Source organism: Mastigoproctus giganteus, chromosome 3 (assembly GCF_048544385.1).
Source record: "Mastigoproctus giganteus isolate SK-2022 chromosome 3, ASM4854438v1, whole genome shotgun sequence".
NCBI lineage: Eukaryota > Metazoa > Arthropoda > Arachnida > Uropygi > Thelyphonidae > Mastigoproctus > Mastigoproctus giganteus.
Genome location: NC_143577.1, coordinates 73347257 through 73374995, shown reverse-complemented (window position 1 = coordinate 73374995; position 27739 = coordinate 73347257). Strand labels below are relative to the sequence as shown.

Genomic DNA, 27739 nt, shown 5'->3' with positions numbered 1-27739 from the left:
AGGCGTATGTATACTTGCCTGTACACCAATGCTAGAAGTATACTAAATAAATTCCAATTATATTAAAGGAGGCAGCAAAGGAACTAAGCAAACCCTTAGCCATAATTATGAGAGCATCCGTGGACTCATGGGAAGTTGCTACGGACTGGAGATGTGCAAATGTATCCTAAATTCGCAAAGGGGAATTGAAGACTGACACGAGTAATTACAGACCGGTAAGTTTATATTCTGTTCTGGGTAAAATAATGGAGCCACTGGTTATAGATGCATTGCAGGATCATCTAGACAAGACTGCAGCAATAATTCCAACACAGTATGGGTTTGTTAAAGGAAAGTCTTGTCAGACAAATTTGATTGGATACTATGATGTGGTTACAAAGGAACTGGATGCAAAAAATAATTTTGATATCATATACTTGGATTTCAGGAAAGCTTTTGATACTGTTGCACATGGAAGACTACTACAAATTGGAGCAGAATGGTATTAAGGGTAAGTGGCTATAATCAAAAAAAGGGTGGTTGAGTGGGAGAAGACAGAGAGTGGTAATCAATGGACGCTGCTCTTCGTGGACTAATGTTTTTAGTGGAGTCCCACAGGGTTCGGTGTTGGGCCCACTGTTGTTTTGTATATTTATTAATGATATTGATGAAGGTATATCAGGCTTAGTGTCAAAGTTTGCAGATGATACAAAAGTTGGCAGGGTTGTTAATGACAGTAATGGCAATGTGCTACTGCAACAGGATTTAGAAAATTTGGGCGGATGGGCTGAGATGTGGCAACTGAAGTTTAACATTGACAAATGCAAAGTACTGCATATGGGTAGAAGTAACCCCAGATGAACATACCAACTGTGTGGTACTACACTTCGGGTGGTAAAAAATGAAAAAGATCTGGGAGTAATTGTGCAGTCAGATATGATGTTTTCTGAGCAGTGCAGACAGGCTGCAAGAGAAAGTCATGGGATTTTGTCAATAATATACAGGAATTTTGCTAGCAGGGAATAGGAGTTGATAATCCCTTTGTACAAGGCAATGGTCAAACCACGCTTTGAGTATAGCATACAGGTCTCAAAGCCTAATTTTAGGAAGGATGTAGATTTGCTTCAGCGTGTACAGAGAAGGGCAACAAGATTGGTGAGGGGAACGAAGGGGTCCTCTTACCAAGAGAGACTTAAGTTCTGCAAATTGCAGCGGCTGGAGACTGGACACCTGCGAGGTGATCTGATTGAGGTGTATAAGGCCTTCAATGGGTTGAGAACACTGAATTGTGATGGGATTCTTCCGCTTGCTCAGATTATGAACCTAAGGGGGCATAAATTCAAATTGAGGAAAGACAGTTGTTGAATAGATGTGTCGAAATTTGCCTTTAGCCAGTGGGTTGTTAATTGCTGAAACAAATTTCTAACTGTTGTTGTGGAAGTTGATAGCTTAAATAAATTCAAGGAGGAACTGGACAAACTTTTAGAGGGAATGGTTGTGTGAATTTTTTTTTGGCTGAGGCTACATAAGCTAATACCCTTGCTTTCTTGCATCACATGCCTCTATCTATTACTAAATCTGCTGAGGCCGTTCTTGGCTAATGGTTTGCAGCAGTTCTTATCTTGTTTGTGATCAATTTTAATTTACTACATGTGATATTTGTTGCTAGTCACAATCACTTAGCACAGAATTTGCTAAATGCTATCACTCCTTTTTGCCAGTCACTAACATCTCTGGGCCCATTGTTGTTTTGTGTATTTATCATTGATATTGATGAAGGTATATCAGGCTTAATGTCCAAGTTTTCAGATGATATGAAGGTTGGCAGGGTTTTTAATGACACTAAAGACAGTATGCTACTTCAACAGGATCTAGAAAAGTTAGGCAGATGGGCTGAGAAGTGACAACTGAAGTTTAACATTGACAAGTGCAAAGTACTGTATATGGGTGGCAATAACCCAAGAGAAATGTCCCAACTGTGTGGTACTAAACTCAGAGAGGTGGAGAATGAAAAAGACCTGGGAGTAATTGTGCAGTCAGATATGAAGTTCCCTGAGCAGTGCAGATGGGCTGCCAGAGCAGGTCATTGAGTTTTGTCAGAGATATATAGGAATTTTTCTAGCAGAGACAAGGAGGTGATTATCACTTTGTATAAGGCAATGGTCAAGCCACGCTTTGAGTACTGCATACAGGTCTGGAGGTCTCATTTTAGGAAGGATGTAGAGTTGCTAGAACGAGTACAGAGAAGGGCAACAAGATTGGTGAGAGGAACAAAGGGGTGCGAAGAAAGGCTTAAGTTCTGCAAGTTGCAGCATCTGGAGACAGGCACTTGCGAGGTGATCTCATTGAGGTGTATAAGGACATCAATGGTTTGAGCAGACTCAGTGCTGATGGGATACTTCCGCTTGCTCAGATTAAGAACCTGAGGGGACATACATTCAAATTGAGGGAAGATAGTTGTAGAATAGATGTGCAGAAGTTTGCCTTTAGCCAGCGGGTAGTTGATTGCTGGAACTGACTTTCATCTGTTATTGTGGAAGTTGATAGCTTAAATAAATTTAAGGCTGAACTAGACAAACATTTGGGGTTACCAGATAGTCGAAATGGGAAGGGTGTTTTTTTTTTTTTTTTTTTGCTGATTCTGTATAAGCTTGCTTTCTTGCATCACATGCCTCAACTAATGCTAATCTTTTCTGCATCTTATTTATCATGGCAGAAATCTTTGTGACTTCAGTCACTGCTGGTATACCTGTAAATAGAGAAAATAGGTTAACCTTATGGTATATATTTTTTTTTTTGGTAATTCGTTCCCAAGACCTTGGAAGTTGAAATTTTTGCTATATAACTAAGCTATTTATCTCTCTAAAAGGTAATTTTTTAATGGAAATTGCACTACACTTTCATCGTTATCATATGTTCTGTTATAAGAATCAGTTTTGTAATATTTTTCTAAAACACATTTCTGGAAGCCACTACCATAAAACAATAAAAGCAATTTGCACTTTTCAGTTTATTGGGCTTTTCTGTTAGCGCAATCTATTATAAACAGGTAGTAAACTCGATCTTATTGCATTTGCAATAATACCGATAACTGGAATTTGTGGGTTTTTGTGTTATGGTATTATGGCAAAATGAGTTCCCCTTCATTGAACTCTTCAACCATATAAAAAACAAATTTTCAGAATCTTCTCATCATTCCTATTTACTTATTACAATGGTGAAGAGAAAGGGATCAATGGAAAGTGCAAGTGCTGGCAGTGCTAGGAAACGAAACAAAATTGATTTAAAAATGAAGATGATTAATTAAGAAGTACAAAGCAGGACAAAGATTGTCATCTATTGCACGGAATTAGGTCTTTCTGCTTCAACAGTGAATACTATTTTAAGGGACAGTGCGTATATAAAAGAACATGTTAAAGAATCAATGCATTTAAGATCAACAGTGATCACAAAACAGCATTCAGGTGCTATATCGAAGGTGGAAAAGCTATTAATATTGATGGAAAATCAGATTCAGAAGCAAATGCCCCTGAGTCCAATGGCCATTCAAGCAAAAGCCAAAAGTATTTATGAAGATATTAAGGATAAGTACAGTGAACCTCGAGCCAAGTTCGTGGCAAGCAACGGGTGGTTTAATAGATTCAAGCATCTCGCTGGGTTCCAAAACATTAAAATATGCAATGAAGTCTCCAGTGCTGATACTGCAGTGGCAGAGAAATTTTTTGATGTGTTGGAAAAAACCCCTTCTAAATCTCCCCAGCCCTCAACTTCCACAGTGGCATGCTTATCAGCTGGAGAGTTAATTCTGGCAACGATGCTCGAAAGGTAAAACTTGCTGACGTTATGCCTGACGTTTTGTAATTTTGTACACTTTTGTAATTTTTCCTGCACATGAGATAAAAAAAAAAAATTGAATAAATAATTCTATTTACATGTTTGTCAAACATTTCTTTTTTGCTTTAATCAAATTTGTGAGTGCTGCATAAGCATTTAGGTAAATTCCGAATTACGTAGAGTTCTGCGGAACACAACCCTTACGTAAGTCGGGGAGTGGCTGTACTGTATTGTCAACATTTCATTAATTTATTTAAAATTTCTTCTAACCATCCTTTGTACCTTATAAATAGACAGGCTTTTCTTTCCTTAACCCAGAACTGGTCTTGTATGGTCTCTGAGACACTGCACAATTTCAGTAATTTTGTGCTCTTCTATTTGGCTCACATAACTGAACTTCCTTCAAGAAAAGTTTTGAAGGAATAGGAGGAGATATCAAAGAAAACTTCTCATATCAAAGAGGAGCTTTTTTTGATACCTCCATCGAAAATTGCAATAATCTATTAATTATTAATTATTTCACAAAAAGAAAAAATTGCAGGATCAAGTTAATTCTGTTCTCTATAACTATATGCACATGCTGAAAAATATAAATTTAAAATTAGCAGAATCTCTGTATCCAGTTATTGAAGCATTCTACATTTTATGGCATTGCATCTAGTTGTTACATTCTCTAGCTTTGCATCATGGGAGAGTGTGGCTGGGATTCAGTTGTTGAAGCACATGGGTTTTTGAATTGAATTTCACTCTCTGTGTCAAGATAATAAGGAAGACAATATTCAAAATGCCAAAATAAGACCGGTGGTGAAAAATGTTTGAAACACTGCAGAGGCTCTTTGATTTTCAAAAAAAAATAAATAAATAAACATATGTTTTTAATATAAATAGACATTGTTTTTATATTGTTAATATAAAATATGAAGTTAGTTGTGTTCATTTAGATTGAAAATAAAGGTGTCATCAAAAAGTGAGGAATTTTGAATATTATAAATGGAGTAACTTTTTTTACGCCACATAACTGAGTGAGGATCATGATATTGTAATATGTGGATCAAAAAACACTGATGCCACCAGTTACAGATTCCATCAGCATTTTAATTGTCACACTCTCTTGGCATATGGAGACATACCATCTTGGTTGACTTTTCCATTATGGCCAATTTGTTTGCATCAGCATCGTCTGTTATACATCTATTAGTATTATTATATATATTTTTTTATACTTGACTCAGATGGGGGAAAAAAGGAACACCCATTTTCCTTCTGAGAGTCAACTGTGTTCAGTTGTGTTAGTATAAATGTTTAATGATTTTAGATAAACAAAGGGGAGCAAACTTTCACAATGAAAAAGAAACATTTCATTAGACAAATTTAAAAGTTAGAAATTGTAAAATTATAAATGTAAATTTTATATTAATTTTGATTATATTATCTTGAAAGTTCCTTGAAAAAATGCATCAAAGGCCTCTGTGTAAAAGCACCTAAAATCAAAACTCAGCTAATTAACAGTCTCTGTATATTAAATGCAACACCTGTTTATAAGTGAAATTCACAAGTACTTAAGTATTCTTATATATTTTGTAAATTAATTTGATTTGTGTTTTGAGTAATGTGAATCTTGGTGCAATTTGGCCCAGTAAGAATTCATTAAGAAAGGCAGGAATAGGAAAGTTCTTGTGAAGTTAAATTGTTTGTGTTCTTTTGTGAGCAAGCTACCAAACATTGATAATTTAGACACAGGAACTTGTATTAAAGGTAATCTTAGAGGTATATGGAGGTAAGCAGTGAACTGCTAAAAAATTTTTTTATACAATTTCACAAAACCAGAATTGTAATTCATTTTATTAATGTTCTCTAAGTTTGAATGCTTTTTGAAGATTTAAAATATTTATAATGCTTGAAATATGAAATTGTAAATAAGAATGAAGCAGAAGGAAGGGGGAGGTGGGTTCATTATTTTTTAAAGATTGATGAATTCTGTTTTAGCGATATTTAATAATAAATTATTATTATTTTTATAGAAAAGTTGTAATTGATTAACATGAGCACTTGAATGGACATTTATATTATATGCATTTTTAGATTTCATGCAATTGAGACTCCAGACAAAGTAGATGATACAGTGTGGCTTATATACTGGGTCATATTTGCCCTCTTTAATACATGTGAACTTTTTGCAGATAAGATATTATTTTGGGTTCCATTGTATTCTTGTGCTAAGGTATGTTTACTTTTCATAACATTAATAGTTTGTAAAAAGAAATATAGTGCATCTAAATGATATTTTTAATACAAAATCCAGAAATATACTATAGATGTACTGTGGTCAGATTGCACATAAAATGAAACTCAGTAGTAATAACTGTAATTTTATATTTTAATTGAAAATAATAAAGCTATTTCACAAGAAATAACATGGCTGTGAGAGTTTTTAAAGAACTAGATTCTCCTTCTTCAGCATCTATTTACTTCTCTTGGTGTGTGTGCGTGCACACACACACACGCACATATTAGCTGCTACCTTTCCACATATACAATGGGGAATCTGTCTTTTACTCAGTTTGACCCATCTGTCTTACTCTAACAAAGAGTAAGACAGATGGATCTTACTCTTTGTTAGAGTAAGACCCATCATTTTACAAAAATTTAGTTTTTCTCCCTCTTTTTTTTTCTGCAAAAAGCTACTTTAAAATTGGATTTTAATTGAAGATTTCTGCATGTTTTTTAAAATAAATTAGCCATCAGGAGTGCTGTTGGAATCTTTTGCAAAATAGTAATGCTTAATAATAATGTTGTTTTCTGCTATATGGGATAATTTCATATAACTTGTGTAGTGCGGAGCTAATTAACAATGCCTTTCAATTTTTCCTTGTATTGCTTTGGCAATACCAAGAAACATTTGGAATGTATATGCAAGATTTTCATATTTTTAAAATCTGAAAAAAGGTAATACATATGCCTTGTGTTACTGTATACAGATGTGATTTTTCAATTTTGGGGGTAATAGGAAATGTGATGTAATGAACTTTTGCAAACAAAGGAGCATAACAATAGTGTGCAGTGCATAGAAAGAAATGCAAAAATAGTGACGGTGATGTCATACATGCTGAACATTTATTTGCATCTTTTGCAAATATCTAGATTTGCGAATTATCTAGATGTAGGCACTAACTTGTCAGGTCCTCTATTTTGTTTTGTGAAACCACTGGCGAAGCTGGCTGTGATGTTTAAAGTGCTTATATTATCTCTGCTGTAAAGAATATTTGTTTATTTTTTCACAGAACATGATCTTCGTCTAAGTTGCACTAATTATGATGGTGCATTGTTCAGAAATACATTTCCTGATGATAAACATCAAAAAAAATTGTTGTGGTAGAACAAAAGTAAAAGGCATCATCAGCAAAATTGCATGGATAGGAAAAAAAGAGGCAGTGATGGTTCTGAAAAATTAGCCATTTTTGATTGCTATAGATGCCAGTAATCAAAGTGATTGCAAGCTATATTCAACCCAAACCTATTACCACCTCTACTTGATGGTAATAGGCTGTTCTTGTTATCTTATTAATTTGTGTGCTGATATGGAAGCTGTATGTCTTATTATGGTGATCTTTTTTAATAGATCATCAAATCGAAAGCAGTTTGCTATCAGTGCCAGCATTGGTAGGCAAATCTTTTGAATCTGAAAGCATGTGGGATTCCTCCAAAAAAACCTGTCTGGCACTTAGTGTTGATGATGCTGTTGTAGTAAGCCCCAAACAATTGGAGTAACAAGGGTATTAAAAGAGGAGATTGAGCACTTGGTGGGAGGTCTACACAGGCCTACATTTTTTATTTTTACTCAACCCAGTCTGAAGTCTAACTGACCAGACCCAAACCCGAATTTGTTTTTCAAATTCATCCCCCCCCAAAAAAACCGGTTTTTATCCCACCCCAATTAAAACTTTTTATATGAATAAAATTGCTAGCATTACTTTGAAGTTTCATAATATTAAAAAAAATAAACTTTTAGATTCAAAATTCAATATTAATAATTATATAACAATGATAATTATTAATATTAATTATATAAATATGTAATAAATTTTCAATTTACCTTATTTAATATAATTCTAAAACAAATATCGATATCCACCTCTACTTAAATTAAAAAATTAGAACTGACTATCACTTCTGTTACTGGAAATTCTCACTGTATCAATGATGTGTAAACATTCATCTTACCTGTATTTCTAAATTATCGGTTAGTATTGGATATTAGCATTAGTAGAGGCACATGATGCAAGAAAGCAAGCTTATACAGCATCAGCCAAAAAAAAAAAAAAAAAAAACACCCCCTCCCATTTCACTGATCCATTCATTACAATTATTTGTTTAGTTCTGCCTTGAATTTATTTAAGCTATTAACTTCCACAACAACAGATGGAAGTTTGATCCAGCAATCAACTACTCACTGGCTAAAGGCAAGCTTCCACACATCTATTCTGTAACTGTCTTTCCTCAGTTTGAACCTATGACCCCCCTCAGGTTTGTATCTGAGTAAGAGAAAGAATCCCATCAGCATTAAGCCTGCTCAATCCATTCAAGGCCTTATACACCTCAATCAGACTGCCTCACAGGTGCCTAGTATCCAAAGGTTGCATTTTGCAGAACTTAAGCCTTTCTTCATAAGAACACTCCTTTGTTCCCTTCACCAGTCTTGTTGCCCTTCTCTGTACTTGTTCTAGTAACTCTACATCCTTCCTGAAATGAAGCTTCCAGACCTGCGCAGTACTCAAGGTGTAGCCTGATCATTGCCTTACACAAGGGGATAATGACCTCCTTATCCCTGCTTGCAAAATTCCTGTATATCATTGACAAGACCCCATGACCTACTCTGGCAGCCTGCACTGCTCAGAAAACTTCATATGACCGCCAATTACCCCCAGGTCTCTTTCATTCTCCACTACCCTGAGCGTAACGCCACATAGTTGGTACATTTCTCTGGGGTTACTGCTGCTCATATGCAGTACTTTGCATTTGTCAATGTTAAACTTCAGTTGCCACTTCTCAGCCCATCTACCCAACTTTTCCAGATCCCGTTGCAGCAGCATACTGCCATTACTGTTATTAACAGCCCTGCCAACCTTTGTATCATCTGCAAACTTTGACATTAAGCTTGATATACCTTCATCAATATCGTTGATAAATATACAAAACAACAATGGGTCCAACACCGAACCCTGAGGGACTCCACTAATAACATTAGTCCACATAGAGCAGTACCCATTGACCACCACTCTGTCTTTTCCCACCCAACCATCCTTTTAGCCGTTGTAGCAATTTGCCCTTAATGCCATACTGCTCCAATTTGTACAGTAGTCTTCCATGTGCAACTAAAATCCAAGTATATGATATCAAAATTATTTTTTGCATCTAGTTCCTTTGTGACCACATTATAGTATCTAATCAAATTTTTCAGACAGGTCTTTCCCTTAACAAACCCATGCTGTGTTGGAATTATTGCCGCAGTCTTGTCTAGATGATCCTGCAATGCGTCTTTAACCAGTGGCTCCATTATTTTACCCGGAACAGAAGTCAAACTAACAAGGCTGTAATTACTTGTGTCACTATTTGATCCCCTTTGTGAATTGGAGGTGCATTTGCACATCTCCAGTCTGTGGGGACTTCCCCCGAGTCCAAGGATGCTCTCATAATTATGGTAAGGGTTTGCTTACTTCCTTTGTTGCCTCCTTTAATATAACTGGATAGATCCCATCTACCCCAGGTGCCTTTCTTATGTTTAACTTCAACAATTTCTCTTCCACTTTGATCTGAGTTATTGCAAAATCATTTAACTCCCTGTAAGAGTTTGATAAACATCTGGCTCTCTCCTTGAATAACTCCATGTGTGAATGTATATGCAAAATACTCATTTAGTTCGGCAGCTATATGAAAATGATCATTTACAGTCAAACCATTGATATCAAGATGACCAATCTGATTCATTCCCTTCCTTATAAGTAAAGAAGTCTTTTCATCCTTTGCCAAAGATTTTTCATAATCGGCCTTCGCTTGCCTAACCTCTTTTGTGACTTGATTACAGACTAGCTTGTATCTACCATAGGCTTCTGTGTCACCTGACAATTTGTGCATCCCATGCATATTTATTTTCTGCCACGAGTCTCATTAGTTCATCTGACATCCATTTGGGCCTGAACCTAGAGCAGTATTTCTTAGTTGGAATAAAAAGCCTAGTAGCTTACAAGATTACTTCTTTGAATGCTTCCCATTTAGAATTTGCTGTTGGTAACATCATCAGTTGGTCTCACTGTATAGAACTTAAAAAATCTCTGAGACCATTGTAGTCACCTTTACGAAAGCAAAAATGTTTCCTTTTACCCCTGATGGTAATTGCGTCTTTAAGTAAATACCACATCAGTACACTGTGATCACTGCTACCTAGAGGTTCCTTTATCTGTAAATTCTTAATGCATGAATAATCACTGCTGATAATCAGATCAAGAGTGTTACTCCCTCTTGTTGCCTCTCTAACATGCTGCTGGAGAAAACAATCATCCAATAAATCTACAAAAGCCTTGCTGGTGTGCGAATGATCAACCACAAGTTCCAGTCTATATCTGGGAAGTTAAAATCCCCATTATAAGACACTCTGATTTACTGACCCACTCTATTTCTCTGTATAATTGTTTATTGCACTCATCAGAGTCATTAGGTCTATAACAAACTCCTACCCTCATTTTTGCTTTCTCAGTGCTTATGTCACACCAAAGTGACTCTTTGTACTGTACATCTATGTCAACTGGATGCACTTCCTTAGAACTAGAGCATAACTCCTCCTCCCTTCCTATTCTGTCTATCGTTTCTGTGCTTCCATTGTACTCCCCAAATTCCGATTCTGCATCCCTTATATCTGAGTGGCACCAAGTCTCTGATATCCCAACAATGTCTGCCGTGGATGTCTTAAGCAGCACTTCAAATTCTTCAAATTTGTTTACTATACTCTTAGCATTGTACACTGTATACTTGCATTGTACATGCACCTGTTCTTACTCTTAGTTACTCTAACACAGCCCACGTATTTACTTCTTTCATGACCCCCAGCAACTGGCTTTCTGGGCTGGGCAACACAACAACACATACATTCCAGTAGAAGCAGTTATCTTCATGAGTAATTTTTTTCAAATATTTACTTCTATGAAGAGGTAAGAAAAATTCTACAGAGAATAATAAATTATATATTTATGCAGAACATATCTTTACTTCAGAAACATTTTACTGATGGTATAGCACAAGAACATCAGAATACTAACTTCAGCAATTTTGTACAGTGTGGTACAGCCTAAAGCAGTTCACATCACATTCAGAACATGTCTTGATTTTTCTTTTCTTTTGCCCTCTTTCGGGTTGTATAAACATACAGCAGTACCTGGTTGCAGTTTTCTTGCATGGGCTGCAAGCACATTAGAAAGAAAATGGAATTCGGGTTGGGCTTATGTTTTCATTTGATTTTCTTCCACCGTTTCTCCTGGATTTGAAAGTTGGGCTTCTAAAAGTTGTAATATTGACAGCTAAAATTTTGCTTTGATTTTTTTTTAACCAGTGTTCTGGATTAAGAATGTGGGCATTTAGTATGCATGCACATACATTCAGAAAATGCAAAATCATTTTTTTTTGTACCACTTTACTGTTTTGCTCATATATTCCATTGAATTCATCTTTATTTCAGATCACAGAATCTAGTTTTGTTGTTGTTTTATAGATATTTACACATCCTGGCTTCATTATATTTTTATTTTATCTTTGCTGGTATCACCCACCTTATCTACCTGAAGTATTATTTTATATCTAACTTAAAAACTTAACTTTCAATTTTCTCTTTCAATACCCTTATAAAACAAAACTTGCAATAGTAAATGTAAATTAAAATTGTACAAAACATGACTGAAGTGTATATAAAAATGAAACCATAAAATCAAGTTGCAACTGGATATCATTGGTTAATTATACTTCAAATTTGTATTTATTGGTATCTTAGTTGTGGATCCAGTGTAAACTATTAGATCAGGTATATCCAGTCTTTATATCATTTAAAAACAAGTTTTTATGCAAAATATGTATTGCGTTGGTGTGAATATTTTGTGCCAAGTTCTTTGAACAAAATTAGGCTTTCATTGATATACAACTTTTCAAACAGATAAAAAAAGATATCCCGGTTTCCTCCCTGTGGGCCTTACCATTCCTAATATTTTACTGTTCTGAACAGCCCCTCCCCATGAAGGGTGGGTTGCCTTCACCAGGGTGCCCCTCTATACCCTTAATTTCAAAATTCTTGGTAGAAGTCTTTCTATCATCCACCTTCTTCACTGTCACCTATACTCCTTAACTCATGCTATTTCTACTTTATTCCCTTCCAACAAGAACTTCCTTTTTTTGTTGTTGTAAGTTCAGGGAATGTTAGTTTGTCCCACCAGAGCATGTAATCCCTACTACCTGGTCCCCTGCATCTGGTACAATAAGTAGGTGTAGGTAGTGTTGGCAAGGCTAAGAGATCAGATGACCATTGACATGATAAGACAATTGATATATATCATTAATAAGACTCCATGGTGGTGCCTCCGTAACCAGGTGGGAAGGAGAAGCAGTGCGTAGCGCACACTTCTTGATTAGACTGGGGTTCGAGCCCGTCTTGTTGTTTGTTTGTTTGTTTGTTTGTTTGTTATTTGGTTTTTAGGAGCATTAGCAACTAAGACCATATTGCTCCAGGAATATGCGCTGGTCATTTCCTGACCTTTCCGCATCCTCTGTATTTGGTGGTGACGGGCTTGAACCCCGGTTTAATCAAGAAGCATGTGCTATGCACTGCTGCTCCTTCCCACCTGGCTACGGAGGTGCCTAAGACTCCATGACCTGCTCTGGGAACCCGTCTGCACTGCTCATTGAACTTCATATCTGTGCAGTCAGATACGAAGTTTGCAGAGCAAGCCACGGAGTCTTGTCAATGATATATAGGAATTTTGCTAACAGGAAAAAGAGGTGATTATCCCGTTGTACAAGGCAGTGGTCAGGCCACACCTTGAGTACTGTGTACAAGTCTGGAGGCCTCATTTTGGGAAGGATCTAGAGTTACTAGAATGAGTACAAAGATTGGTGGGGGAACAAAGGATTGCTCTTACCACCAAAGGCTTAAGTTCTGCAAATTGCAGCATATGGAGACTAGGCACCTGCGAGGTGATCTGATTGAGGTGTAGAAAGCCTTGAATGGTTTGAGCAGGCTCAATGCTGATGGGATTCTTCCTCTTACTTGGATTATGAACCTGAGGGGGCATAGATTCAAATTGAGAAAAGACACTTGTAGAATAGTTGTGTGAAAATTTGCTTTTAGCCAGTGGGTAGTTGATTGCTGGAAAAGACTTCCATCTCTTGTGGAAGTTGATAGCATAAATAAATTTAAGGCTGAGCTGGACAGGCATTTGGAATGAGTGGATGGGTGATTTGGGGGGGGGGGATTTTTTGGCTGATGCTGCATAAGTTTGCTTTCTTGCATCGAATGCCTCAACTAATGCTAATGAACAAAATAACCCAACATTACACTATACAAGCCACAAACCACTCACACTGTCTGGCCATTACAGGGTACTCTATTAAACACAAGAGAAGAGATCGCAGAGTTGTGGGAAACCAGTGGTGCCACTTGACCCTAAACCTTATGTCATGTGAGCATTACTGCATTGCCGATGAAGTTGTTTAGAGTTTGCAGCCACAATTAGTATGTCATACACTTAATCATTTTATAAAGTTGCTAACAGTTAAAATGGAATTCAAGCGTTATGCCCAAAGGTGTTGCAATTATTAATATATATTTTTCATTTAATTTTACTGATCAGTAATAATTGCTTCTATATTTAATTTGGAAATTAAATATTTTTAAAAAGTAAACTGTTTGTAGCCATTTTTGAATATGTGTTAGCAAATGGTAAATGTTAGTGCTATGATTATAAGTTAGTGTTATTTTAATACAATACATATGAGGGCATTATTTTACTTTTATTTAATGGTGCACTGAATTCTGTTACCTTATGTTATATTTATTACAATTGGAAGGCAAAAAAGGCTACTAATGTATTGGATCCAGATATTTCTAATCGAGTTCATCAACTGTTTGTAATAATAAAGTAAAATTTGATAGCTTGAAACAGTGTAATTTTCCACTATTTCAGTACTTATGAGGTGTGACAATAAAGTTTCCAGCCTGATGCAATAAAAAGAACACAAAGTAAAGGAGCTCAAAGTGGTTTTAGTTTTATTCAAAATAATTACTGCTTGATTGAATGCACTTATTACACCATTCAAAAAATTTCTGAAAAGGGTTAGCAGAGGAGTCCAACAGATGGTGGTGTTCAGTTTGGCAATTACATTTATTTTTATATCCTCAGCATCCTGAAATCTCTTTCCTTTGAGGACAGTTTTTACTTTGGGAAAGAGGAAGAAATCTGGTGGTGCTAGATTGTGAGAGTAGAGTGGATGGCTGATCTGTACAATACCACGTTTTGTCAGACATGTCTTCCCAACAAGTGTGGAATGGACAGGGACATTATCATGCAACAAGAACCAGCTGCCTCTCTCTCTCTCTCGCTCAAAATTGTGGCTTCGCCTGGAAATTGTGGTTAAGTAGTCTTTAAAGCACTGGTATGTAGAAATGTAGAATGCAGCATTAACTCTCTCCCCTTCAGGTACAAATAACACCTTGTTTGCCGAAAAACATTATCAGCATTATCTTGATTGTGTACTTCTGTTAAACCTTTTTGGGCCTTGGTGATGATTTTGAAGTGCAGTGCATTCTCTGATGCTTTGTCTCTGGTTGTATTGAAACACCCAGCACTCATCTCCAGTGATAATACAGTCGAGGAAATTAAGATCATCTTGACAAGTTTAGATGAAGTTTTCACATGATGATGGCACATATTGTTGCTTCTGCTCATTTGCGAGGCTGCGTGGCACAGATTTTTCACACACCTTCCTTTCCTTAAATCAATGTGCAGAAGTTGATGAATCATGTCCATATTAATATCCAGCTTATCAGCCATCATTATGTAGGTCAATCGATAATCTCTTGCCACAATTTCCTTAACTTTTTTCTGTCTTCATTTTGAGAGGTTGATGGATGCCTACTTCTTGGGTCATCATGAACGTCCTCTGTCGATATTTTAACTGCTTATACCATTGAAACATACTGTTATGGCTTAACATTTCATCACCATAAACAGTTTTTAACATTCATATGTTTCTGTTGCAGATTTTTCCAGTTTAAAGCAAAATTTTATGTTCATTTGTTGCTTCATATTTCAAGATTGTGAAATGTAACATTAACACTACTAGGGAAACTTGTTATTTGCAACTTAGCCTACTGTGCAATCTCTGTGCCATCATCTGTTGAAGGAAGCTTGAACTACATCATACCACTTACATTTATTTTCAAATGCATTGAATATGACTGTAACAGCACCAATCCAGGAATTAATTGCCACACCTTATATAATATCTCAATTGATTTTTATTACTATTCACTTATTCATACTTTTATTTTTTTTGTGGAGTTTGCATTTCCAAGGATAGAACTCTTAAGATATTTTACACAACTAAGAATAAAATTTATAGTTGTAGTTATTACAAAAATATGAAGAGTTCTTATGACTGTTTTCCTTTCTGTTACAGCTTCTTTTTTTAATGTGGTGTAGCTTTCCTGGTTCAGCAAATGGATCACTGTTTCTGTATGTAAATTACATTAGGCCATTTTATCTAGAAGGTGATGTTTTACATAATGATGTCCATCACTATTTGGACTTCTTGTATAGGATTAAGGAAGTTAATTTACAACAACAAGTAAGAATTTGCAAGTGTTGTTTCCTTTTTAGTTGTATTAGAGTGAAAGTATTTAATGGATCTTAATACACTGGTATGCAAAACTTAAGGACCAGTCAGGTTTTCACCTGTAGCTTCTGAAAGGAGTGGCCTGGATATGGGAAAAGTATACCAAAGGAACCTCGTGAGGTACAGAAATGATGAAGGAAACAACACCAACACAACAACGGAAACAAAACGGTGCAGAGGGACTTTATTCAAAAATGTCAACATAGCACTGGCTGCCATGATATAGATGCATCACTGCCAAAGATGGAACAAAGGGAAGAGGTGGTCCTCAGTAGGAGACATAGCCACCCCTAATGTCGATGTAGGCTTTGCACCACCTGTCCATACTTAGAACAATGTTGTTGATAAGTTCTTGCAGTAGCATCATCTATTCCTCTGTTAGCGCCATCTTCAGCTGGTGAACATTTTCTGGTGGGTGTGGACATGCTGCTAGGCATCTCCCCAGAGTATTCCATATGTGTTCAATTGGATTTAGATCGGCAGAACAGGTAGGCTAATCCATACAAACAATATCCTCACTTTCCAAAAGCATATCAACAGCTGCAGTGCGATGGGGTGGGGCATCATCATCCATAAACACGAACTCTGGGCCAATGGCACCTCGGAACAGATGCACATGGGGAAGGATTACCTCAGTACAGTAGCATGCACCGGTTACAGTGCTGGCTTCCAGTATCTGGAGTTGTGTACCTCCATCCAAGATAACACCTCCCCAGACAAGAACACCTTGACCGCCATATCAGTCCCTTTCAGTGATGTTTGCAGGGTGATACCGTGTGCCAGATTAGCTGATGTCCAGAATCGCTGCTGAGACTGAGTCTACTTTCATCAGTAAAGAGAACCTTACTCCATTGCACTGCTGTTCAGTCCTTGTGTTCGATGCACCACTGTAAACGGTGTCTCTGATGGGCAGGTGTTAAAGGGACACACGTACTGGCCGTTGGGCAAACAGTCCACCTTTGTGGAGTCGCTGTTTGTTATTTGGTTTTAGGAGCATTAGCAACTAAGGCCATATTGCTCTGGGATATACGGTGGTCATTCCCTGACCTTTCCGCATCCTCTGTATTTGGTGGTGATAGGCTCGAACCCCGGCCTAATTGAGAAGCGTGTGCTACGCACTGCTGCTCCTTCCCACCTGGCTATAGAGGCACCTGTGGAGTCGCCTGGCCACAGTAAACGGCAATATCCTGCATCCTGTGCAGTTGGTTTGCAATGGATCTGCTGTCTGGTGTCAGTCCCTCTTGGCCTGTAGGAGTATATAGCAGTCATCATTCGGTGTTGTTTTTTTGTGGACAACCACCACTGGTCCTTCGAATAGCTGTACCTGTCATTCTGAAAGCCGACCATGCACGTGAGACGATGCTATGCACGATACCGAACTCTGCAGCCACTCCTCACACTTCCACCTTCCTCGAGCTTCCCAATTATTCGACCCCCGGTAAAGTCATCCAGATGTTGTCTACTGGCTATTTCATTGTCTATAGCACTGTATGAAACCAATCAAACGTCTGTAACAGTTGTGCTCACCATTCGGTAATTTGCACATAACTGCTGAACTGCTGCTTTTATCTGTTTATATGAACCCTCTCATCACAGTTCAAATTTTTGCATGTGCAACAGCTTTCTACTGAACTGCCACAGTTATGCAAATCGCCACAGGTTGTTTCGTTTGATTTTGTGGTTGTAACCTTTAGAAATAGTGTTGGTCCTTCAATTTTGCACACCAGTGGATGTTAATTGGTATGAGCCACAATATTTGCTTTACGTTTTTTAAACATTAGGCTTCTTGATGAAACATTTGTCACAGTTCGTTTTGTTGAACAGTAAACAGATGGTGTGACTCTACTGTGCCATCACAGGCATCATATTTTTTAACATAAAATTAATTTACATAACCTTGCAAACTCAGATGTAATTTTGGCTTCATTTTTTTTTTTTTCCCTCTGGATCTCTTCAATGTAAAATATGTATACAGATTGATGTAGAAATCTTATATAACAAAAAATTTACCAGCATAAATTCAACATTTATTCAGAATGCATAAAAAAATTAAATAAACTATAGTAATCTGATAAAAACACATCTAATATTATTGCCAACTCTACCCCTAACTATCATTCCGTGGTTTTTATGGCTGCATTTGTTCATCCTCCTGAAATCATAATAAAACAGAGCACTTATATGTGAAACATTGAGACATCTTAACTAATAAATGCATTCATACAAGGTCAATACCACATAGTAATTGCTCTGGGACCATGGCAGTTGATAAGGCCACAGAGCAGTTAAGAGTGGCATTCACTAAATTATCTACCTAAGGTACTTCCCATAGTTATATTTCAGTGATTCATGATTTATCATGTTCCTACATATGTCAACTTGAATCATACTAATTTTGATCACACTAGTTGTTTTTAGATTGTGCTACTGTAACAGAAAGGAGGAGGACACCAGTATAAAATTATGGACTTGTTGAAACTCAGTCATCAAGTTTCTCACCAAAGAAGGAAATGGGCCAATGGCCATTTGTGAAAGGATGTTGGCTGTGTATGGCAACAGTGCACTTTCAGAATACCAGGTGAAAATTCTGGTCAAAGCAATTCAATTGGGGTAGATAGTCCATCAAAGATGATCCACGTCCAGAAAGGCATGTCAGTCTCTAGAAATTTGTGCTGAATGACAGACATTTAAAGGTGTCCCAATTCTCTAGGTACAGTTAACCATCCTCCATGAACATTTTGGGATGACTAAGGTCAATGCAAGGTGGGTCTCCAGATTTCTGACCCATGTGCAGAAGAAATCCAGAGTATGGTGTTGTGAAGAAAATTTAGAACTTTATGGAAGGGATTCTAAAACTTTCAACTCCGGAATTGTTATGGGTGGTGAAACATGGTTTCATCACTGGGATCCCGAGAACAAGCAAGAATCAATGCAATGGAAGCACAAGGGTTCTCCCTCACCCAAAAAATTTCGGACACAACCTTCAGCCCACATGATTATTGCCACCATTTTTTTAGGATGCTGATGGAATTTTGTACATTCACTACATGGAACACAAGCAGACAGCCACTGGGAAGTCATATGCATCTCTACTGTACAACCTAAGGGATGTCATAAAGGAAAAATGCCATGGAAAACTGTTCAGAATTGTGCCGCTTCTTTACAACAATGCACTAGTATGCAGGTCACATGCTGTTGCTGCTGCTTTGAGAGACTGTGACTTCACAGAACTTGCCCATCCAACTTACAGCTCGGATTTGGTCCCCAATGACTATTTCCTGTTTTGACACCTCAAGAAAAACTTACATGAATGTTGCTTTGCTGATGATAATGAATAGAAGTCTGCTGTTTCTGTGTTCTTTGATCAACAGGACAAAGAATTTTATTTGTCTGGTATTTCCTCATTGCCAACAAAATGGAAAGGGTGTATTGAAGTTCAGTGAAGTTACATTGAAAAATAAAACTAGATTTTTGCCTCTATCGCATTTCCTTCATAGTAGATAATTTATTGAATGCCCCTCGTATTACATGTATGTATTAATGAGGTACAAATGTAGCATTTGTATGCCACAGCCTGATGCTAAGTGTTTGTAACTGTGCTTGTTCATCCTTATAATGAAGGCATGGAGAACTTGACACTTATAGTATGAAACATTAAGATGCATTAACTAATAAATGCATACAATACATTCTTATGAATTCAGAGTAGTAGCTAAGATAAACTATATATGCCACTTATAAGTAAATATATATAAATATATATATATATATATATATATATATATATAATTATATTTAAATAATGTTGGAAAAGAAGTATTGCTTAATAAAAATAAAAAGGAGGGTACAGCACACATCAGAGGCAGCAAAAAGCATATTCCTCTACATGATGCTTGAAATATAGTCATATAAATTAGAATAAGGTTTAAAATAATAATAAAATGAAATAATGCCAGCAGTACGGCAAGACAAGAGCGAAAAAACAAAACTAAACCTAGATTCAAATCTAACAGGGAGGGAAGAGAAAGGTAACAAGAATAAAAATATTTTGTTTTATTGTGAATGGTTTAAATCTCTGTTTGGTGATATTTCACATAAATTTGGACCTGGTGCCCATCAGAGGGGGGCACTGCTAAATTTCTATTTAATTGGCTTTAAATTTCAATGAATTATTATTCGTATAATTAGATTTTCAAAATTAATTTAGAGTTTCCGATAGAGTTTGCGATATATTTTTATTCTTGTTACCTTTCTCTTCCCTCCCTATTAGATTTGAATCTAGGTTTAATTTTGTTTTTCGCTCTTGTCTTGCCGTACTGCTGGCATTATTTCATTTTATTATTATTTTAAACCTTATTCTAATTTATATGACTATATATATATATACATAATATATATATATATATATATATATATATATATATATATATATATATATATATATATATATATATATATATATATATATATAAAGACACTTTTACCATGTGGAATGGGAAAGCAAAATAGGTTTTTATTAATACTTGTATCAAATACCAACGGCATATCTACATGAAATTGTTAGTTGGCAATGATGTTTCTGGATTTTTTTCTGAATCCTACGTCAGACCAAAAGGGAGCCAAAAAAAAAAAAAAAACAACAGTCGGTATCCTCCTTTTTAGATTTTAAAATGTTTCAACTCTGCTACAACTGGATGGACAGTCCGTATGCAAACATGCATGTAGAAAATTTGATACTCTATTCATGACAAAATTCAAGTTGTGCATTCTAAAATGCCTCTTTGGATATTGCTGTGGTAATGGGTTGTTATTTGACTGGCTGTGGCCTTTCTGTTTCCCCTGTGCAAATCTTCTTGGCCTCCTTTGGCCCCTTGTATTAACAATCCTTTCTGGCAAGAAGATCATTATTGACTGGATGTTATTTATTTATTGAACTAGGTCTTAATACATTTGAGACACAATCAGATGTGGCATTCCCAACAGGGTTGCAGTTTCTGATTACTGACAGCCGTGCCACTTTCAAGGTCACTTAAATCTTTCGTCTTGCCCTTTCTCACACTGAATTAAACACATACAGTATCACCATGTACTTTTCACCTACATGATATTGCATGGTACCTATTACCAAAGGAGTGCACCATTTTATGAAAAGTTATGTTTATCTAATAAAGTGGCCACCCAGTGTATTTTCATGGTCATATCCTTTGATATTTACTTATTATTATTAATAGTAGTTGTATTGTTGGTATTATGTTAGAATTAATTACAGTGCCAACAACAATAAATTTTGCTTTATCGTGTAATGAAATGTTATGCATATGTATTTTATAGTGCTTAACCGTGTAATCTTAATTTTGCTACACTTAATTCTGGTTTTCAGGGAATTAAAAGTTTTTAATTAGCTTAATAGCAAATAATTTAACAGGCTTTAACAAAACGATTTTATGAGTTTAAAATGTTTTGACCCATGATTGCTGCTTCTATATTGCTCCTAGATTTTCTTTGAAGTCTTTCTTTAAGATCTTCATTTGTTGACCAATGAATATTCCCTTTTCCTCTTTAATCTTTGCATTGTTAAGTCTGATTCTTTTTATGTAATGGAATGGAAGAAAGCAAGCTTATAGAACATCAGCTAAAAAAACAAATAAAAAATAAAAATAAATAGATTAATTAAAAAAAGAATAAATAAAAAACTTCTCATTTTGCCCATCCAGTCACTCCAAATGTTTGTCTAGTTCAGCCTTAAATTTATTTAACCTATCAACTTCCTCAACAACAGATGGAAGTTTGTTTCACCAATCAACTACAAACTGGCTAAAGGCGAACTTCTGCACATATATTCTACAACTGTCTTTTCTCAGTTTGAATCTATGCCCTCTCATTCTTAATCTGAGCAAGCAGAAGTATCCCATCAGCAATGAGCCTGCTCAAACCATTCAAGACCTTGTACACCTCAATCAGATCACCTCGCAAGTGCCTAGTCTCCAGATGCTGCAACTTACAGAATTTAAGCCTCTCTTGGTAACAGAACTCCTTTGTTCCTCTCACCAGTCTTGTTGCTCTTCTTTGTACTCATTCTAGCAACTCTACATCCTTCCTAAAACAAGGCCTCCAGATTTTGAGAAACCAAAGTTGCAAACAGAGGAAAAGTGCAGGTAACAACAAATTTTTCATCGTATCTTGTGTAATTAATTCTTTTGAGCAACAATTCCATATATTCAGAGCAAAAAATTTCCTCAAAATTTCGTTCTCCAAAAAGATACCACGTCTATTTGGTATCGACGGGACATTATGCAGCAATATGGCCTGTAAACTACATTTTCCTAAAAGGTCTTTAGGATTTTACTCGTGGCCTATAGCATCCATTACGCCATCAGCAGCATTCAGAAAATGAAATATCCTGCCTTAGAGAAAAATTGTATTAAATCCTTTTGGTGGCTGCAATGTCCAGATGTGGTTGTGTGAGCAAATTCCATCCCTTTGATCTGGAACGCAGGAGTTTATCTTGACTCTTAGAAAGTTATTTTCCTCCAGTCATTCAGGTCATTTAGTTACACTTGTGTAATCAAATGAAGATGACTCTCTTAAGTTGGTATGTATTCTTCATCCTTGTTGAGCACTTCCATTTGTTCATCTTCATAATGTGACTTTTCTTCATCTAAACTCTGCTTTTGAAGAGTGTCATCAGAATGAACTGCCAGGTGCATTGCATAAGGCAGATTACTGTATTAATTTTCTGTCCTGTTTTAGATGAAGAGCCAACAGATTAAATGAAAGTAGCAATCCACAAAACGGTGTGTTTGTTCAACCATCTTAAAGTGTCACTACACAATAGATGTGCGGAGGACTAAAGTTTATCTTGATATCTCTCATTTTGCAGTCAAAATGCAATGGTAAGCTTTCTTCATCATAGAAGGAATTGTTCTTTGTGCTATTCATTGCATACTCAACACAAAGCATAAAAAACTACTGGTTTATTAATATGCTGATATGACACTCAAATTCTCACAAAATAAATATTTCGTTAATGTACAAAATTACAAAAAAATGCCCAAATAGTTCACTTCAGGTTGTATATTTAAATACAAGTAATCAATTCTGGATTGTAGAATCTAATATAAGAGATTTTAAAATGGGAGTGACCATTGAAATTCATTCGTGATTAGTTTTTATGGTGAGAGTTAATGTTCATTATCACAAAGCAGAGTGAGTGTATGAATGGATCCAAAAGTTTGACCATGGAATCCATAAATAATTTTTACTTTTGCCAACCAACATGGAAATAGTTTTATTACATAATATATACTTAAATTATTCTAATGAAGCAAATTAAAAGCACTGAAATCAATATGAATTTAAAATAATCAAATGATAAAAAACCAAAAGTGATAAATGATAAAGAATCAAAAGTGTTTAAAAGTGTTGAAAATAACTAATAAGTTAAAGCACAGAAGCATTTGGCATTAATATGATGTCTTTCTTAACTACAAGAACTTTGATTGAAGCAATAAGTACAAATATATACGTATATATATACATTTGGCTGGGATTGATGGGAAACAGAAACACATCATGGAAAATATATATATATATGTGAAAAGACAAAATGGAAGGGGAAGAAATATCCAAAAGAGAAAAAGATTGAGTGGATGGAGGAAATAAGAAAAGACAAAATGAGGTTTAATGTTTCATTCCTTATGAAACCTTAAATGATCTGAGAACTCACAGAGCCTGAGATAAGCTGGGGGGGGGGGTAGATGAAGGGTGGAGAACTGGTGATGATACTTGTCCGTCATGTAACATCAGAGACTGAAAGGTAGAATCTGTACATGTCCCTACATTTTTGTTAAGACTGTAGGCAGATTCCAATTTCAACGGAAGCTTTCGGCATCTTTTTATGCTCACTGCTTCAGTGAAAGTTCTTGCAGTTCAGAAAGGCAATAAAAGATGCTGAAAGCTTCTGTGTTTTGTCTTATTTTCAATGCTTTCAAATCATTATAGTTTTAATTATTTTATTATATCATTTGATTATTTTAACAATATGTTGATTTTAATGTTTTTCATTTGAACAATTTTAATTGTGCAATTGAATTATAATTGGTATTGACAAGAATTACTTACATATCCTGTTCCTGACTTCCTAGGGCTTTCTTCACTCTTGGAATCCATAATAATGGAAGACTCAGGTCAACTTTTCCAAGCTAACCATGGTTTCATACCTGATAATATTTCTGCTGTTAAACAGCTCTTATTTATGGAAATCAGTGCACTGTGTGCAGTATGGTTTTAACCATCTGAAGCCTGCAATCTATGGTTGATTTCAATAGGGGATTGATTACATCATGGCAGTCCTTAGTGCTTGTGTTAACTGTTTACATCATTCAAGATCTGTATTTAAAAATGTTAACCACACCCTTTTTATTCTGCTGACTTGCTTCCAATTGACTACTATCTTTTTTGACCCCTCAGAGAAGCATTAGGGGGGGAAAGCACTTCCACTCTAATGAAAAGATCCAGAATTTTTTTGTTGGTACCAGGCAGTAGTTTTGCATTGGAAGATATGTATTGCAAGAAAAAGAGTTTATGCTAAAATATAATGAGGTTCCTTACTACAGGTTTAAATACAGAATTATTTAACTTTTGCTGTTTTGATTTGTATACTACCTTCATATATACAGACATACAATATACAGTATAATAATCCTGCCATGCACTGGCTCCATCCAGTTGAATTTTTTGGACATAAATTTATACTTTAGTATAAATGAAGCATGCATGCATGCATGTATGTAGAGTAACCTTATTCACTGCTTTATTTCTTGATTCAGTAAATTGCCATTTAGCTTGGATAAAAATACTAAGTTTTTGTTTTTTATAGGAAAATATGACCTGAAATTGGAAAGAAATATATGCTGGCCTATGTGGATGAAGGATTTGCCTATTTGATCATATAAAGTGCCATAAATGTATTTTTTTTATTGTTTTTTCAGCTAACTATATTGTCAATGTTGAGAGTTAAATTTCAAAAACTTTTTTCATTGAATTTTTAATATCCAGTAGAAAAAGAAAAGAAAAACAAAAGAATCAAAAGTTTTCTATTTAATTTCCATAAGTGCTCTGAATGTGGTGATATTCATCAAAGAAGTGCCTTACACATGTAATTCATAACTTCTGAGAAAGAAGATTAAGTTTGGTTTCAGAGTCTGCTATTCTTTTCATTTCTTTGAATCTAGTTTTATTTTAAGAAGCTCATTGGGAAATGAAACTTAGTATAATACTCCCCAGGTAATAATAATAATAAACTTTATTATAAGATTCCTCATAGCCTTCTTTTTTACTTTAATTTTAGCACAAAGCTAGATAGATTAAGGAAGAAATTAGAGTGAGGATAGTATACAGGGATTTAGCAAAATACCACATTAGCATCATCTGATGAAATATATTGGCTTCATAGATAACCTCAATATATAAACTTAGGTTCTTATACAAAAGTGAATTCATGAAGATTCTTCAGTTCTGTGAGCATTTTAGTAGAGGAATTCTCATATTATTCCATTATCCTCTCTGAACTTCTCGGACAAAAAATATAAAGACAAGAATCTAATAAGATTTAAACTTACTGAGATTCTGTGACAAACGAATACTGGCCAATTTGATTATCACATTTGATAAATTGCTAAGTAGAGATAATGATGACATGGGAAATCTAAACAGACTTAAAAATTACCTTGAGCAATTATAAATACATTAGTAATAATGATAGATGGCAATATCCATAATTAAGAACTCAACTTTGTTTTGTAGTGGTAGTATTAAAGTTGAACTTGAATTCAAGTCCCTGTTGTGATATGAAACTAAGATATATTATTGAAAGAAATTTTATGGCTAGAGAATAACGTAACCCAATGTTTCTTAGCCTTCTACTACTGGTAATCCCTTTTTGAGCAAAACAAAACTCTCCAACCATTCTGAAAAAAAAAAAAAAAAAAAAATCAGCATGTGTACCCTGTATGCACAAAAGATGTTTTATTTTATGTGAAAGCATCCTTGGCTTGGACAAGGTTAAAGGGATTTGGTACACGTGTAACATTTTAAAGTAATTTTTTTTTTTTATTCTGACAATTTCATGAGTTTGAGGTTGCAATACATGTTCAATAGGTAATTTACTTACAATGGGTTTGTGATAGCTAAAATGTGATACATACACTTGAGATTGTAAAGAGTGTTAATGTCTTTGAAACACAGCATCAATTATAGTTCCATGATTAGTAGTCGATACATCACGAAATCTTCAGTAAGTTCTTGAATATAATTTTGTGATATTGACAGTCCAGCTTGATTAGTCATAGAAGGTTGAAGAGTTGATCAAAATCTTGAGAAGCAGATTTTTATTAAACTCTGCATTTTTTTTTCAATCTCTGTTTTTGAACTCGTTCCTTTGTTGACATGGGAGGCTTCCTCGGTGGCTTTGAAGCTTTTATTCTTGCATACTTTTCTCGATTTTGCTCAGCTGGAGTTTTAGCCATCTTCAAAATACTTGTATAGGTTGTTAACGGAAACTAGATTTGGTATTTTTACAATTCACTAGTTAGCAATATCCATTTGTAGACTAGTATGATGTCATAGCCAAAAACTACTGCAGGAAATGATTGCTGTTTGTTGAAGTGATTGTTTTATTGTTGCATTCTTGAATCAAAACCATTTAAATTTTTGAACGGTTTTATTGAAACCCTACCCTACTTACTACTTATGCTACTTAGAAGGTTGATGTTGATCAAAATCTTGAGAAGCAGATTTTATTAAAGTCTGCATTTTTTTCTTCTCTATGTTTTTGAACTCGTTCCTTTTCGACACATGGCTTCTTCAGTGGCTATGAAGCTTTTATTCTTGCATAATATTACTACCTGCTGCTTACTGTACCGAATCAACGTTAGCAGCTGAGTTGGCATCATTTAGGAAGTGATGTTCTTTCCATTATCTTAGTATGAACTTACTCTACTGAATCAATGTTAGTGTCTGAGTTAACATTGTTATTGCTATTTAGGTAGTGACGTCATTTGCGTCATTTAAATTCGAACAGCCACTTAATAGGAAGTGACGTTGATTGCGTAATTTCTATAAAAAATTTTGTTACCAATTGGTTTTACTCCGGTGCACCATAGATGTTTTCAAATCAAAAACTTTGTAAATTTTATAATACTGTATATTTAGGAAATGGTTAAGAACACATGAATTATAAATATATATATTTTAACACTACACTGCATTGATTTTTAAAGAGGAATTATAAATGTATATATTTTAACACTACACTGCATTGATTTTTAAAGAATATTTTGAAAAACACTGACGAAAAGATTTCAAAAAAACATTGATCCAATCAAACATTTAGAACACTCTTTGGCATCGCACTGAATGCAGAGAGCCAACTCCTCAGTTGCTTGGTTAGCTATGGTCCATGCTGGTGGAAGAATGGGATTTGTTCACATAGGTAGCCTTATATTTAGTATGATTCAGTGCTGTCAGGCTTGCTTAACTTGTTGGAGGGGATCATATACCATACTGATGTTATATGACCATATATTTAAGCGTCTTGTATTGACTTCTGTAATGTGACCTTTTTTTTTGGTAATTCTTATACCACCCCTATAAATGTCCCTCATACCTATCCGAAGTTTCTCGCTGTGTCCTCATTTTATTGTTATATTATGGTACAGCGCTATACTGAATTTTGTCCTGTTTCATCACAAGCTGCATGAGTTACTCCAAGTTTTCTGTGTTCTGTTAATTTTGTCAGCAGCAGTCTAGCATACTCATATACTTGTTCTTCCCATGCATCCTAGTTCATTTCACAAATATACATGGTCTCAATTCTAATATCAACGATGTCCATTTCCACTTGTAGTCTGCCAAACCCCATGTACTTTTTCTGACAGAATCTCAGTTATCGGTTGATTCAACTACTGCTCATCTCAGTTGCCCAAATTATTCGCTGTAT

General features: G+C 35.5%; 1 protein-coding gene across 1 annotated transcript in view; it reads left to right on the top strand.

Moving 5' to 3' along the window:
- LOC150088083 (receptor expression-enhancing protein 6-like) overlaps nt 1-24684 on the top strand; it is a 34759-nt gene extending 10075 nt beyond the window's left edge. The window contains exons 3-4 of the mRNA XM_090370563.1: nt 5896-6034; nt 24620-24684. Coding sequence (XP_090226689.1) covers nt 5896-6034; nt 24620-24634 — 154 coding nt within the window. The 3' untranslated portion in view covers nt 24635-24684. The remainder of the gene's footprint in view (nt 1-5895; nt 6035-24619) is intronic.
- Nucleotides 24685-27739: the final 3055 nt, after the last annotated feature.